Source organism: Myotis myotis, unplaced genomic scaffold (genome assembly GCF_014108235.1).
Source record: "Myotis myotis isolate mMyoMyo1 unplaced genomic scaffold, mMyoMyo1.p scaffold_m19_p_12, whole genome shotgun sequence".
NCBI lineage: Eukaryota > Metazoa > Chordata > Mammalia > Chiroptera > Vespertilionidae > Myotis > Myotis myotis.
The window spans coordinates 25392529-25408657 of NW_023416316.1; the positions used below are offsets into that span (position 1 = coordinate 25392529).

Genomic DNA, 16129 nt, shown 5'->3' on the forward strand with positions numbered 1-16129 from the left:
TAAATTATATAAAATTAAATGTCAGTATCCACAAGTAAATGTTTACTGAACACAGTCAAACATGTTTACATACTGTCTATGGTTGCTTCTGTGCTACAATAGCAGAGCTGAGTAATTGTGACTGAGATCTTATGAAGGACAGGAATCTGTGCATTTATAGTTTCCATTCTATACTATACTAAGAACCTAGACTGTGATATTCTAGCTTCTTCAATGTATAATCTTTTTTATTTCACTGTGGTGCTGCTAAAACCAACAGATGTAAAGAATCCCATATTACAGAGAGAACTAGGATTAAGAAACCATTGGACTTGGTAATGAACTCTGTGGTACCTTTAATGAGAATAGTTTCAAAAGAGCAGTTATTGTGATGAGCATGGAACTGTATTTCAAGAGAAAGGACAAATTATTTGATTGTAGTTCACCTCCATCCCTGTCTTAATATACCAAAAACAAATAAACAAAAAACACAGCCCCCCCCCCCCCAAAAAAAAACAAACCTATAAAACTTACCAAATACACAGCTTCATTATAATTGTTTGCTTTCAAAGATTCTTTAAGTTGACGAATCATGGCTTCTACAAATTCTCCACCAAAGTTGTAATTCCTGGCATTCAGCAATCCAACTAATGTTGTATAAATTGTCAACTTCTCAGGTAACAGACGTGCACTGATTTGAAAACCCAGTACAAGAAGAAAACCCCAAAATAAACATTATGTTAAGTTGCTGAATTTTGTATTACATAAACCTTTTATCATTTTATGAACTTGGAAACAGGATTACTTCTGGCCGTTTTCAAAACTACTTCAGAAAAGGCATAAATATTGAGAAGAGTTGCTGACATGGCCCCTATAATTTTTTATTTTAATTCTAATTAGTTAATCCAAGAGTTAAAAAAGTAATGCACTAGAATTATGAAGTTACCAAACAGAAAAAATATATAACCAGTTTTTAGTCCAACATTGTTAGTGGAACTGAATAGCAATTCCATACGAAACAGTTTTCATGGTAAAATACCTGGGAAATACCGGGTCAAACAAGTTTCTTTAATGCAGAATCATTAAGGGGGAGATTCAGCATTTCTAAACTTAGCTAACCAAATGACATAAGAATTCCATTTTGAGAAACACTATTCAAAACTAAAACTAGTTTCAATCAAGCTTCTGTTAAATTATTGAATTATTGAAATTTTAAAATGGTACTCTGATAAAGGAAATTTCTTTATATCGCAGTTTGCTTTCTCCAAGTGTGTTAATTTTCATTAAAGTTATTTGAAAAGAAGAGGATTACAATAATAAATTAGGAAAAAGCAAATGTTACTTCCTAATTTAGGCAGCCTTTAGAAATTAGCTAAAAAAGAAAAGCAAATAGGAACTCATGATCATTCAAATTCTCATCTATTTTATTCTGTTTTTCTAAGGTACCTAGCAAAGAAGGGCAATTTAGGTTAAGAAAAAAAAAAAAAAATCCTTCCATTGATAATAATCCCTGCACTCCTAAAAAGGTCATGACTCATCTGAGTCTAAGCATAAATCTACTCCATTCTAACAAATGCTTGCAAAACAGAAGACATCTTATGGGTAACTACAGCAAACTGATTTTTCTTAGTTTCTTAGTCCAAGAACATATCTTCCTAAATACTAACCGGATTCCTTTGAAAAATTATAATTGAAATTATTTTTACTTTATGAGAGGTTAAATGAAAAATACTGACAGCTTCAATTTGTATGTACATTTTTAAAAAATATATTTTTACTAGAGGCCCGGTGCACAAAAATTTGTGCACTCGGGGAGGTGGGGGGTACCTCAGCCCGGCTTGTGCCCTCTTGCAGTCTGGGACCCCTCGGGAGATAACGACCTGCTGGCTTAGGCCTGCTCCCGGGTGGCAGAGGGCAGGCCCAATCCCTAGGTGAAGCCCCTGGTCGGGCTCAGAGCAGGGCCGATTGGGGAGTTGGGGCACCGCCCCCTGTCATGCACAGAGCAGGGCCGATCAGGGGGTTGGGGAGCTCCCCCCTGTCACGCACACAGCAGGGCCAATCAGGGGGTTGGGGAGCTCCCCCCTGTCACGCACACAGCAGGGCCCATCAAGGGGTTGAGGAGCTCCCCCCTGTCACGCACAGAGCAGGGCCCATCAGGGGGTTGGGGAGCTCCCCCCTGTCACTCACAGAGTAGGGCCGATAGGGGAGTTGGCGCACCGCCCCGTCACGCACAGAGCAGGGCCAATCAGGGGGTTGGGGAGCTCCCCCGTCACGCACAGAGCAGGGCCCATCAGGGGGTTGAGGAGCTCCCCCGTCACTCTGGGCCGATAGAGGAGTTGGCGCACCGCCCCGTCACACACAGAGCGGGGCGGATCAAAGGGTTGGGGCCCCACCCAATCACCCACAGAGCAGGGCCGATCAGGGGGTTGGGGCGCCACCGTTCTCACACTCAGGGCAGGGCCGAGCCAATGGGGAGGTTATGGCTCTACCCCGTCACACACAGAGCAGGGCCGTGGGGTGGGGGGGTTGGGGCGCCGCATCCTGTCACACACAGAGCCGCAGGGTGATCAGGGGGTTGGGGAGCTCCCCCCTATCAGGCACAGAGCAGGGCCGATCAGGGGGTTGGGGCGCCTTCCCCTGTCACAAACAGAGCAGGGCAGATAGGGAGGTTGTGGCCCCGCCCCCTGTCACACACAGAGCCGCAGGGCGATCAGGGGGTTTGGGCGCTGCCCCCTGTCACACTGATCCCGGTGCTGGGAGGCCTCTCAGCTCCGCTGACCCCGGTGCTGGGAGGCATATTACCCTTTCACTATATAGAATAGAGGCCTGGTGCATGGGTGGGGGCTGGCTGGTTTGCCCTGAAGGGTGTCCTGGATCAGGGTGGGGGTCCCCACTGGGATGCCTGGCCAGCCTGGATGAGGGGATGATGGCTGTTTGCAGCTGGTCACACACCCTTCAGGGTGGGGGTCCCCACTGGGGTGCCTGGCCAGTCTGGATGAGGGGCTGAGGGCTGTTTTCAGGCTAGGACTGAAGCTCCCAACTGCTCCTTTTTTTCTTTTTCTTTTTTATTCTGGGCCAGCTTTAGCTCTGAGGCTTGGCTCCAGCTCTGAGGCCTCAGCTGCTGAAAACAGGTATCTGGTTTGTTTCGGTTCTATAATCGAAACTCTGTATCAACTCCAGCTCTGAGATCCCAGCTCTCTGAAAGCTGGTTTCTGGGGTTTTGTTTAGCTTCTATATTTGTTACAATGTTTTTTAAACTGCAAGCTCAGAGGCCAGCAAGGCAGGCGGGGAACGTTGCAGTCCTCCGTCACTGAAGCAAGCAAGCCTCATGTTCAGTTTAAGCTGCCTGGCTGCCGGCCGCCATCTTGGCTGGCAGTTAATTTGCATATCGCCCTGATTAGCCAATGGGAAGGGTAGCGGTCGTATGCTAATTACCATGTTTCTCTTTTATTAGATAGGATTGATTTCAGAGAGGAAGGAAGAGGGAGAGAGAAACATCGATGATGAGAGAGAATCATTGATTGGCTGCTTCCTGCATGTCCCCTGCAGGGGATTGAACCCACAACCCGGGCCTGTGCCCTTGACCAGAATCAAACCTGGGACCCTTCAGTCCACAAGCTGACACTCTATCCACTGAGCTAAACCAGCTAGGGCTGTATGTACATTTTTTAAATTAAAAAAAAAAAAAGAGCTTTAAGCATTAAAAACATTTTAAAATAACTGAAATGACAACTTATAAGTCACCTTCAAAATTCAAGAATACCTAATTTATAATCTATAATAATAAAAGCATAATATGCTAATTAGACTGGACGTGCTCAGGAGGTCCTTCCAGACCAAGCCATGGTAGGTGGAGTCAGAGGCAAAGGCAGAGTTCGTGCATCGGGCCTCTAGTTCCACACAAAGTACAAAGATCCCCTTAATCCAGAAGTCATAGCTACTGCTTTCAAGGCATGCAATTCACTCTACTTGAGAGATGAGAAACTCTAGGTTGCTAATTCTACCACTAAGACAGACTGTTTCATGACTCCACGTTAGACTTTTCTCACTTTAATTTCCTCACAAATTAAATGCTGACACTTGTTCTAGCTAATCTAACTCAGAAAGATGATGCCCAATAATACTTCAAAGCTTCTCAGGCTTCCAAGAATTACTTTAATTCTCAAATTTGTTTGGTAAAATACAAGTTAAATTCTATTATATATATTTAAATATACATGCTTAAAAGAAAATCTCTGAATACTTTCTCACTTAAATAAAGTCAACTCAAATGATTCTCAGGTTGCAAGAAACAAAACATAAGGAAAATGCTCAATTTTAGTTCTATCTATCTCTGAAAAAAAGAGTTAACCAAAGGGCCACAGGTCATTTCATTTGTACAAATTCCCCAATAGAAGGAAAACTGATCACATACAGAACATAAACACATTTTTTAACATTTCCCAAAGCATTTAAGAGTAGATAATACATTATCACCTGGATTCATAAATCTTTTGCATACATACACTGTACAAAGAAGCCGTAAAATCTTGCTCTTGTAGTTAGGAATGTCAGCTTCCAAAACACCAGCCAAGCCTTCTAGGTTGCTCTCCAAAGAGCAGGCACTCTGTGGAGGACAGCATATTACAAATCTGTCAAGTACTTAGCAAGTAGTAAGTTAAAATTTTCTAGATGAGCATAAAAAAAGTTAAAGTCTTACACACACAAGGCACTAAGACAGGTTTAATATAAATCAATTCAAGTAGTTACTGTTTTTTAGAAATCCATGAAAAGTGAATGAGTGAAAATTTAAAAGTAAGCAGTCTAAGACAGAGTATTAGAAATGAGGACATCACAGCTCTGTTCTCTCTAATTCACTTACTATGTAACACTGGGCAAATTACCAGGATTTACTTGGCTCTTCATTTATAAACTGAGAGACTATTCCCTAAAACATCTTGTGACTCATATTCTATGAAAAGTGCTAAAAACATTTATTCTCAATTATCTGCATCCCAATGTTTTTGATGCGCATACTCTGGGATACAGAGGCATGGCAATACAAGCTGTGCCTAAAACAGACCATCAAAGCTTTCAGCTGATGAAATTAATCAAAGTACCATCAACTACAACCCTAGCCCATCACAGTTTATACCTATTTTGGTGCATACCTTTTCTCCTACTTTGCATATTAAAGATTCCAAATGATCTTCAGTTTCATTTGCATCAGAGGTCTTTCTCCTTTTGTGAGTTGGTCCCCCTGTTTCAACAACGTAAAAAGTTAATATTCCATGATAAATTCACTGTCACAAATTTCATTTAACTTTTTAAATGCTATTCTATAGTCTCTTTTCTACCAGAAGCCCCACTTTTTACATACAGTAAAAACTCTTAACTGATCCTCCACTTCTCAAATTAGGCTAGTTAACCAACAGTCTCCATACCCAGGGCTATTATAAATTCTAGGAGGCATTATTTATGTTAAATTTTGTGTAAAAGGTGCCCCACAAGTGATGAATGCAGCAGCCCTCTGCATTTCTGTGGATGGACAGGAATGGTGCTATCCACTGGCAGACAGAGCACTCTCTAACATCATGTACTGCTACTTCCCTTCTTTACATTTGAGTTGTTTATTGTTCCTCAATTGCCTATTCTTAAAACCTGTTAGTGTTAGGAATACTCATTGTCATAATAAAATTATTATGTAAACTGATAAAATATGGTGCAAAACCAAACTGAAGCTTTGGAAAGACTTCATTAGAAAATAAAGCTTTTATATTAGGTATAAAGAGGAAAACTTCAATAGATGAGAAAAGGAGAATAAAACATTAGAATTCCTCACAAGCTTTACAAGCATCTGAGCTCCTCATTCTTCAATTAATAGTTTTGGCTCTGTAGACCATGCAGCACACTAAGGTACAGTTTACTCCAAGCAATGGGAATTACAATCAGACATATATGCTCAAAGAAAGTCCTCAGCACTCTACCAAATAATTGGTGGGGGAAAAGTATGCGTTTTATAATTCCCTGCTTTAACTATTGATCCTATTATGTTCAAAAAACCTCACATCCTTTTGTGGAATAAAAGGATTCTTCTTTAAAGAAGCTTAAAAGAAAATCTTCCAGCCTGGCTGGTGATGCTCAGTGGTTGAGCATCGACTCATGAACCAGGAAGTCACTATTCAATTCCCGGTCAGGGCATATGCCCAGATTATGGGCTTGATCACAGGTGTGGGACATGCAGGAGGCAGCTGATCAATGATTCTCTCTCATCATTGATATTTCTATCTTTCTCTCCCTCTCACTTCCTCTCTGAAATCAATAAAATATATTTTATCTATCTGTCCTTTCAGTTGCTAAAGAATTCAAGTTGAATGAAGCTGTGCTACAAATCCTCAACCTTAAGCACTGGACTGTCTACTGTTCAGACTCTTGCTGTTAGTGATCTCTTACTATTTTGTTTAAAACTAACATACTGCCCTGGCCAGGAGGCTCAGTTTGGTGGACTGTCATCCCGTGCACCAAAAGTTTGCAGTTTGATGGGGTCAGAGCACATACCTGGGTTGAAGGTTTGATTCCCTGGTTGGGGCGCGTACGGGAGGCAACTGATCGAAGTTTCTCTCTCTCCCCCACCCCCCCTTCATTTCTAAGAATCAATAAAACATCCTTGGGTGAGAATTAAAATAAAACCATAACATACTGACCTCATATCCTTTTGCGGAATAACATACACTTAAAAAATTTAAAACTAATATTGCTAAGTATGGTACATAATGCTGATGCTACACATGATGCTGGTTAGTCTCCCAATATAATTAAAAAAATTTTTTTAAATGTTTTTATTGATTTTTAGTGAGAGGAACGGAGAAGGCTAGAGAGATAGAAACATCATCAATCTGCTGCCTCCTGCACACTCCCCACCCTGGGATCAAGCCTGCAATCCCAGCATATGCTCTGACCAGAATTGAACCAGTAACCTCTTAGCTCCTCCTGGGTTGTTGCTCAACTGCTGAGCCACACCAACTGGGTTATAATTTAATTTTGGGCTTCCAACAATTAGATTATTAGGATAGCATGTAGACAAGGGAGCAGTAGTCTGTAACTGTGCTGGGGACCTGTATTAATAATTAAAATCTGCAGTTGGATATAGGGTTACCTAGAAGCAAGTTATACATAACTTCAATCTTCTCCAGACTTGTACGGCCTAAAGAACTAAGCCATTTTTACAAAGTTCACTTGCCATGGGACCATTTGGCTTGAAATATATGGTGATTATCATAAAACACAGCATTTGGCTATTCGAAGCCTGGGGTGTTAAGTTGCTCCAATGACTGAAATGATCTTTGTTTTGCATATCACTTAAATGTTATGCTGAATAAAAGCAATCTGTTACTATCCAGGTAGGACCAGATGTAAAGGCCACAGGGTAAAGCACTCTGTGTCTTGACTCCTCCACCCCTTAGTTATCATTATGATCTGGCTTAAAAAACCACTGAATACAGTTTTGAAGGGATAATGCCATAAGAAATACAACATGCATGCAGCTGGGATATATTTTTGGAGACATCTTCCTGTGTAAAGTTGTGGACATGTGTGGCATTCTGAGATCAGTGACCTTGATTCTTTTGGTTAATCCTCACCCAAGGATATTTCTTCCATTGATTTTTTAGAGAGAATGGAAGGGAGGGGGAGACACAGAGAGAGAGAAACATCAATATGAGACATCAACTGGTTGCCTCCCAGTGGATTGAGCCTGCAACTGGAGGTATGTGCCCTTGACCGGAATCGAACCCACAACCCTTCAGTCCACAGGCTAACCACTGAGCCAAACCGGCTAGGGCATCACCTTGAATCTTAAGTATACATCAAATCTAAGTCATAAGATCTATAAAGGTTCCACTATCTGAAGAGCCAACTTTCATTCAAAGGTCTTCTATTTCTAGGATTCATTCATTGAATAAAAGTTGCCTATCTGATGCAATGTTTATGTAAGCTATTAGCCAGGACATTAAAAATAGCATTCTCCTAGAGCAGTGGTCCTCAACTGGGTGAGATTTTGCTCCCTAAGGGTTGTTTGACAATTGCTGGAGACAATTTTAGTCATCACAATTTGGGGAGTGTTTCTAGTATCAAGTGGGTAGAGGCCAGGGATTCTGCTAAATATACTACATTGCACAGGGCAACTCTCAACCACAAAGAATAACTCAGCCTGATGTTGAAAAATTCTGTTCTAGGAAGCAGAATGCTAATAGTGTTCCTTGGAACCAGATTCCAATAAGGTTGGGAGTATGTACAGGCTGAAAAATTGTATGAGCAGTTAGTTGTTTTAAACTTTAACCACTGCTTTCTTCTTTCTGCTCTATCTACTTTGACAGCCCTTTATTCCACAACTTCCCTAAATTAGCTGTCCAGCTGGCTTATTCCCATACCAGTTTGAAATCATACCCTGGTTTTTAAAGCTTCCCTCCTTGCCCCTTTTGTAAGCTTGAAAAGGAGGAAATGACACTGTAGGGTCAGAAAGGATTTCCAAAGAAAAGCTAGACAATGCAAGTACACAGTCCTATATCTGAACTACAACACATGTCCTCACATACCCTCAAGAAAACATATTTATGCTTGGGTAGTATGGCTCAGTGGTTGAGCGACTAACCTATGAACCAGGAGGTTCACTGTTCGATTCCCAGTCAGGGCACATACATGTCCAGGTGTGGACTCAATCCTCAGTGGGGGGCATGCAGGAGGCAGCCGATCAATGATTCTCTTCATTGAGGTTTCTATCTCTATCTCTATCTCTCCCTCTCCCTTCCTCACTGAAATCAATAAAAATATATTTTAAAACAAACATATTTATGGTAGCTCCCAAAGCAAGAATAGATTTTATATTAAAATGTAACTGTGTAGCAGCTTTGCAATGTAAATTAAAGTTACATATTGCTACTTCACTCACAGACAGCCTTGGCTAGTATAGAACAGATGTAGCAAGTCTCTATTAAACCCATCTAAAAGGATCTTGGTACACCAAATAATTTTCCCCCTGTAAGGTGATTCTAATTTTATATGGATATGTTGTCCTATACATTATATCCTTATTTAGAATTAGATATACTATAAAAAGTTTTAGATCCATAAAGTCAAAAACAAAAACCAACAAGGTAAAAGGAGAAAGTAAAGTAACAAAAACCTACAAAATAGGGCAAAATAAAGTACTTTGACCTTGCAGATTTAAAGCAGAGATAACCATCACTTCTGAAACAAGCTATACTTTTCCTGAAAGTAACAAATCCCTTTACTTCTATTCATTTTATTTTTCTACTAGTGTCCCGGTGCACGGATTCATGCACACTGAAAGGAAATTAATTAGAAGAAATATTTTAATATCGCTATTCACATCTTGCTAATGAAAAGAAAATAGGATTCTACTGAGTCTACTATCTACCTACTCCAGGACTTCTGTAAGAATCAAATGAGATGAGGCACGTGAAAATGCTTCCCAAACATTTGGTTAAACTGTAAAATGTTTGCACCTGGCTATAAATCAAGTCGTGTTCCTGGGCTGAAGAAACTCCAAGGAGGCTAGCTGCTAGGGAGAAGAAGCTGGGCGCTGCTATGTGACGTCATTACCCGGCGCCCGCAGCGACCGTTTCTGGGCTGGACTGTGGGCCACATTTTGTGCTATGGGGTCTTGGCACTGTTGGGTGCGATTTTGGTGGGGTGTTGCTCCGGGGTGGTGGCGGGGCCTGTTTCCCACTTGGGGGAAGCCGAGTGTTGGTTTGTCGGCACCAGGTCTGTGGTGCTGTTTATTTTTAAATGGCCAGGACGTGTCATGGCAGCTCCTGTGTTGAGTGTCTTCCTCCTGGTGGTCAGTGAGCATCATAGCTACTGGTGAGACGGACACTTAGCTTTTGTATATATAGAAGACTAGAGGCCCGGTGCATGAATTCATGCACATTGAAAGGAAATTAATTAGAAGAAATATATTGTTATTCGCCCTTTCTCTATAATAGAAGTGTCAACCAAATTCACGATTGACAATGACAGCTTGAAACACATGCGTGCGATTGGTGCCAGTGAGAGCTTTATATGTATTGCACATGCACGAGTCAGCTTAGCCTTTTATAGATATAGAATAAACTTGCTTAATTAGACCTGCTTCCAGATGTAGCTAACCTTTTTCCAGCCCAGTGAAGTACCCCGACTTCTCTTTCAAGTAATTGTCAGCAACACAGCAATAAATATGAACACGGAGCAGATTATTATCGTAGATCACATAGAGAGAACAAAGAGTAAAATATTTAACTGCAGCAGTGTTTGACTATATTCTGCGCAGTGAGAAAACCTGAAGTCACTTTTCAGGTGCACAATTTTTTACTTCTTTTCAGTCGGGTCAAGTTTCTAAGCTTTCTAAATCTCCATTTTCTGGCTAATGAAAAGAAAATAGGATTCCACCAAGTCTCCTATCTACCTACTCCAGGACTACTGTGAGGATCAAATGAGATGAAGCATGTGAAAATGCTTCACAGACTTTTGGTTACAGTGTGAAATGTTTCCACTTGGCTATAAAGCAAGTTGTGTTCCTGGACTGAAGAAACTCCAAGGAGGCTAGGTGCCAGGGAGAGGAAGCCAGGTGAAGCCAGGCATTGCTACATGACGTCATTACCCAGATGGTTGGACACTTAGTATATTGGCCTTTTATATATATAGACTAGAGGCCCGGTGCACAAAAATTTATGCACTCAGGGGGGAGGGGGGCCCCTCAGCCCAGCCTGTGCCCTCTCGTAGTCTGAGACCCCTCTGGAGATAACGATCTGCTGGCTTAGGCCCACTCCCGGGTGGCAGAGGGCAGGCCCAATCCCTAGGTGCAGCCCCTGGTCGGGCTCAGAGCAGGGCTGATTGGGGAGTTGGGGCGCTGCCCCTGTCATGCACAGAGCAGGGTGGATTGGGAGGTTGCGTTGCCACCCTCAGTCACGCTCAGGGTAGGGCCGATTGGGGGGTTGGGGCACCGCCCCCTGTCACACTCAAGGCAGGGTTGATGGGCAGGTTGTGGCGCCACCCCGTCACGCACAGTGCAGGGCCAATCAGGGGGTTGGGGAGCTCCCCCCCGTCACGCACAGAGCAGGGTCGATCAGGGGGTTGGGGAGCTCCCCCCTGTCACGCACAGAGCAGGGCCCATCAGGGGGTTGGGGAGCTCCCCCCTGTCACTCAGAGTAGGGCCGATAGGGGAGTTAGGACACCGCCCCCTCTCACACAGAGCAGGGTGGATCAGGGGGTTGGGGCGCCACACCGTCACACTCAGGGCAGGGCCGATGGGGAGGTTATGGCTCTACCCCGTCACACACAGAGCAGGGCCCATGGGGGGCGGTTGGGGCGTCGCCCTCTATCACCCACAGAGCAGGGCCGATCAGGGGGTTGGGGCACCACCACTGTCACACTCAGGGCAGGGCCGATGTGGAGGTTATGGCTCTACCCCGTCACACACAGAGCAGGGCCGATCAGGGGGTTGGGGCGCCCCACCCAGTCACACACAGAGCAGGGCCAATCAGGGGGTTGGGGCACCGGACCCTGTCACACACAGAGCCGCAGGGCAATCAGGGGGTTGGGGAGCTCCCCCCTATCAGGCACAGAGAAGGGCTGATCAGGGGGTTGGGGCGCCTTCCCCTGTCACAAACAGAGCAGGGCCGATAGGGAGGTTGTGGCCCCGCCCACTGTCACACACAGAGCCGCAGGGCGATCAGGGGGTTTAGGCGCTGCCCCCTGTCACGCTGATCCCAGTGCTGGGAGGCATATTACCCTTTTACTATATAGGATAGAGGCTTGGTGCACGGGTGGGGGCTGGCTGGTTTGCCCTGAAGGGTGTCCCGGATCAGGATGGGAGTCCCCACTGGGGTGCCTGGCCAGCCTAGGTGAGGGGCTGATGGCTGTTTGCAGCTGGTCACACACCCTTCAGGGTGGGGGTCCTCACTGGGGTGCCTGGCCAGTCAGGGTGAGGGGCTGAGGGCTGTTTTCAGGCTGGCGGGTGACTGAAGCTCCCAACCGCTCCTTTTTTTCTTTTTTTTAAAATTCTGGGCCAGCTTTAGCTCTGAGGCTTGGCTCCAGCTCTTAGGCCTCCCCTGCTGAAAGCAGGTTTCTGTCCTTTGTTTACCTTCTGTATTTGAAACAATGTTGCGATCCTGCTGGCTGAAGCCCGGCGACTAAAGCAGGTTTCTGGGGTTTTGTTTAGCTTATATATTTGTAACATAGTTGCTTAGAGTTGCAGCTCAGAGGCTGGCAGCGGCAGGCGGGGAACTTTGGAGTCCTCCGTCACTGAAGCAAGCAAGCCTCATGTTCACTTTAAGCTGCCTGGCTGCCAGCCGCCATCTTGGCTGGCAGTTAATTTGCATATTGCCCTGATTAGCCAATGGGAAGGGTAGCGGTCATACGCTAATTACCATGTTTCTCTTTTATTAGATAGGATAGTTAAGTAAAAAAACAATTAGTCTAAAGAATAAGGATCTAATTCTAAGTAGCTTAAATGGGGCTAATGTGGGGTTTTGGCTAATATTACGGACAACCTAAATACTTTCTTAAAAGAAAACAATGTACTGAACAGTTATTATCCTATGCATATCCTATAATAACTGAAAAGCTTCAGAAATACTCTTAAAGAGATAATAAATAAGTTAGATTTAGCACTGGACCAGTATCCATACACGTTTTCACTTGGACTTCTCTTTCCTTGTTTATAAATTGACCTACAGGTGAACTTCGTTGGTATAGTTTCCTGTTTCCCTGGATCCTGGATACTTCAGTCTCCACACAGAGATACAATTTTAAAATCAACTTCTATGAGCTGATCCTCTGCTACTTCTCTGATCTTACCTCCTATAACTCTCTCCCTCACTCACTCTCCAGGAGCTACACTGGCCTTCTAGCTGTTTTGTGAATAAGACAGGAATGTTCTAGCCTTAAGGCCTTTGCATTTGTTGTCCCCCACAGAGCCATCTAGTTTGCTCCCTTACCTTCTAAGGATGCCATTCTAAAGTTTTTTTAATAATATATTTTTATTGATTTCAGAGAGGAAAGAAGAGGGAGAGAGACAGAACATCAATGATGAGAGAATCATTGATCAGCTGCCTCCTGCACACCCTCAATTGGGGAACAAGCCAGCAACCTGGGCATGTGCCCTTGATTGGAATTGAACCTGGGACCCTTCAGTCCACAGGGCGACGCTCTATCCACTGAACCAAACCAGCTAGGGCAAGATGCCATTCTTAGAAAGGCTTTCCCTGAGCAACCTTTAGAAAACACAGCAACTCCTCCCCCACAGCAGTCTCTGCCCTTTTTACTTAGTTTTATTTTTCCCCATGTGACTTATTGTCATATGATACACTATATTTTACTTGATTTGTTTTTTATCTTTACATTGTTCACTGCTGTATTGCCAGTACTGTAGTTAGGACAATGCTTGGCACTGTTGAATATTTGTAGAATAAATGATTTTATCTCATCAAGTATATGGAAAGTCATGGCAATCAGTACCGGATTAAGAGCTGACAATAATCCAGAAATGCTCTGATGTATCTATTACACAATAACTCAGCTTATGATTATAACATAGCCTATAATATTTAAGCTTCTAATATTTTTAATTTTTAAAAAATTACTAGATGCTCAACTAAAACAAAAGTATATAAAACACTTGATTCGGATGACTGGTTAAGGTAAGCCCTAGCTAATCATTACACAAATTGTGGCAATTTACAAAAGTTCCAGATTTGGTGTAGTAACCAAGACTATAAACTGCCCCTCCAGTACTAAATGATTTGCCATAGTAAACTCTGATTAAGTAACTCCGTAATTTACTTCTGAGGTTCTTGCAACAAGACCAGAATGGACAATGATTTAGTTGCCAGCTGGTATTAAAAGAACTAACTCTCAAGAAAATTATGCCAGCATCCCAATAACCAAAGCAAAAGTTGCGTTTTTACGTATTCAAATCCAATTCTCCAAATTGCCCTCTGGAAACATTTTCTCTCCCAATAGGTTTACCCTAGAAGGGAGAAGAAGGAATGGAGAAAAGAAGTATAAGAAAAGCAAAGAGAATGAAATAACTTTAAAAGGCTCAAGTTCTCTAAACCCCAAGTAATGACTTCAAGCATATTAGTTTTTGATCAAATTCAAAGCATATGAAAACTGTATTTTCTGTGCCCCAAATGCACCTTATACAAAAAGCCCATGTTAAAAAAAAATAAGTATGAGCACACTGTGTAGTGAAGAGCACCTGGACTTGCTCCCACTGGCATCTAAGCACTGCCAGCTGTGGCTCCATGTTCATTACACGAAAACTCTACATCCCGGGGTGTCAGGGGAGAAGGAACGCTTGAGTCATGCGCCAGCTGAAATCTGTTGTTTCCTTGTTAAAACCAAATACATGTGATTTAGGTTTACCTACTCCCAACTGCACCAACATTCAAGGAGAGAAATATGTTAGTAGAGAAAATTAATTCAATTAAAAAATTTTATTATTTTTTTTCTTACATCATTGACATCTGCCAATGTTTATCACTTCTTAAGCATTGACAGGTGATAAAATAGACATCACATGCCACTCATCACTGTATTATTTCATTTAACCATTACAGACCAGTAAGAGGTATGTATCATCTTCTATAGTACAGACTAAGGTTTAAAAAGGTGATATAACCTGGGCAAGATCACAAAGTTAAATGGTAGAGTCTAGCTTTAATCTTAAACCCTCGACTTCAAAGTCTGCCCACTTAACCACTACACTACATTCTTTTCAAGGAATATTAAAATATTAATAGAACTAGGTTTTCTTTGTATGTGTGCTCTTGACTGATTATGTAATGTAAGCATCCTTTTTTCTGTTTTTAACACAATTATTGTTGGTGTTTATGATGCATCATGGTCTCCATGAGCACAACCATCCAAGTGGAGACGACAACCCGGACCTGAATCTCTAAGAACCCTCAGGTAGTTTGCCAGCCGTCCTTACACCAGGGAAACACAATTACAGCCTTTGAAAATCTAACTGAACCACACGCATGTGTGCATGAGCGACTTCTTGGGTGTGGATAGAGATCTCTTTCCCTGCAGCTGAAAAGAAGGCAAATCCACAATGATCGGTAGGGGAGGAAGATCCCATAGGATAGATCCATCAGACCTTTCAGTCACTGCTTTGTTCCTTTCCCTTAGTAATCTGCCCAGAGTCCTTTTCAGGTGCAGCTTGAGGGCCAAAACGAGGACTGGGACTAGGCAGCGGTTCTCAACCTGTGGGTCGCGACCCCTTTGGCAGTCGACCAACCCTTTCACAGGGGTCGCCTAAGACCATCCTGCATATCAGATATTTACATTACGGCTCATACCAGTAGCAACATTACAGTTATGAAGTAGCAATGAAAATAATTTTATGGTTGGGTCACAACATGAGGAACTGCATTTAAAGGGCCAGAAGGTTGAGAACCACTGGACTAGAGGGTCGCCGTCACCGTCCCTAAGAGGCGGCACCACAGACACAGGTGTGCTTACCTCCCTGCTCCGTGGTGCTAAGGACCAAAACCAGAAAAGTCGTTAGAGACGTGGGGCCCCCCAAGGCCTCCTACCAGCCAACGACTAAAGGCGCTGGGGCGGGGCGGAGGGGGGGGGGGGAGCAGGAGCTTTTCAGAAGTCGCCAGGCCACACACTCCCGTGTGCTACCCTCCTTCGCTCCGTGGGAAGGCTTCCCGTCCCCTTCCCTCGAGACCCAAAGACCAAGGAAGCCAAACCTCGGCCCCCACCTGGGAGCGGCCTCGGCGGCCGGCCCCACGGTACTCACCGTCGTTCTCGTCCCGGTGCCGCCGCCGCGACATGCTGCACGTCCCCGCGCTGCCGAGCCGAGCAGGCGGGCGGGAAGCACCGAAGGAACCGTCGGAACGCCGGCCGGCGCGAGGACAGCGGCGAGGCGCGCGGAGGACCCGGCGCGCAGGCGCACTCGCTCGCTCGGGCTCCCGGAAGCGCAAGGCGGGGCTGCTGGCTGGACGCGGCGGTGTCTAGGGGCTCCCCAGGCCGCGGGCTTCAGGTCCGCACGCAACCGTCCCCTCGCGCTTCCTCTAGCGGCTCCCCTCTCCCGCCATTCGCTCTAAGTGCTTCCGGGGCCAGGAGATAGCAACACCTCTTCAGCCAGCCACAGCCCGGG

General features: G+C 44.1%; 1 protein-coding gene across 7 annotated transcripts in view; it reads right to left on the reverse strand.

Annotated features, from left to right (window-relative positions):
• Nucleotides 1–15902, reverse strand: part of NCBP1 (nuclear cap binding protein subunit 1) — a 44433-nt gene extending 28531 nt beyond the window's left edge. For 4 of the 7 annotated variants that reach the window (XM_036330263.1, XM_036330264.1, XM_036330262.1 and 1 more), the window contains exons 1-4: nucleotides 15770–15902; nucleotides 5130–5218; nucleotides 4485–4585; nucleotides 514–670 (exon numbers count right to left, since the gene is read on the reverse strand). In XM_036330263.1, the coding sequence (XP_036186156.1) occupies nucleotides 514–670; nucleotides 4485–4585; nucleotides 5130–5218; nucleotides 15770–15803 (381 nt within the window). In that variant the 5' untranslated portion in view covers nucleotides 15804–15902. Of the gene's footprint in view, nucleotides 1–513; nucleotides 671–4455; nucleotides 4586–5129; nucleotides 5219–15769 lie in introns of those variants that run through there. The other 3 variants (XM_036330265.1, XM_036330267.1, XM_036330268.1) reach the window with 3 other exon arrangements.
• Nucleotides 15903–16129: the final 227 nt, after the last annotated feature.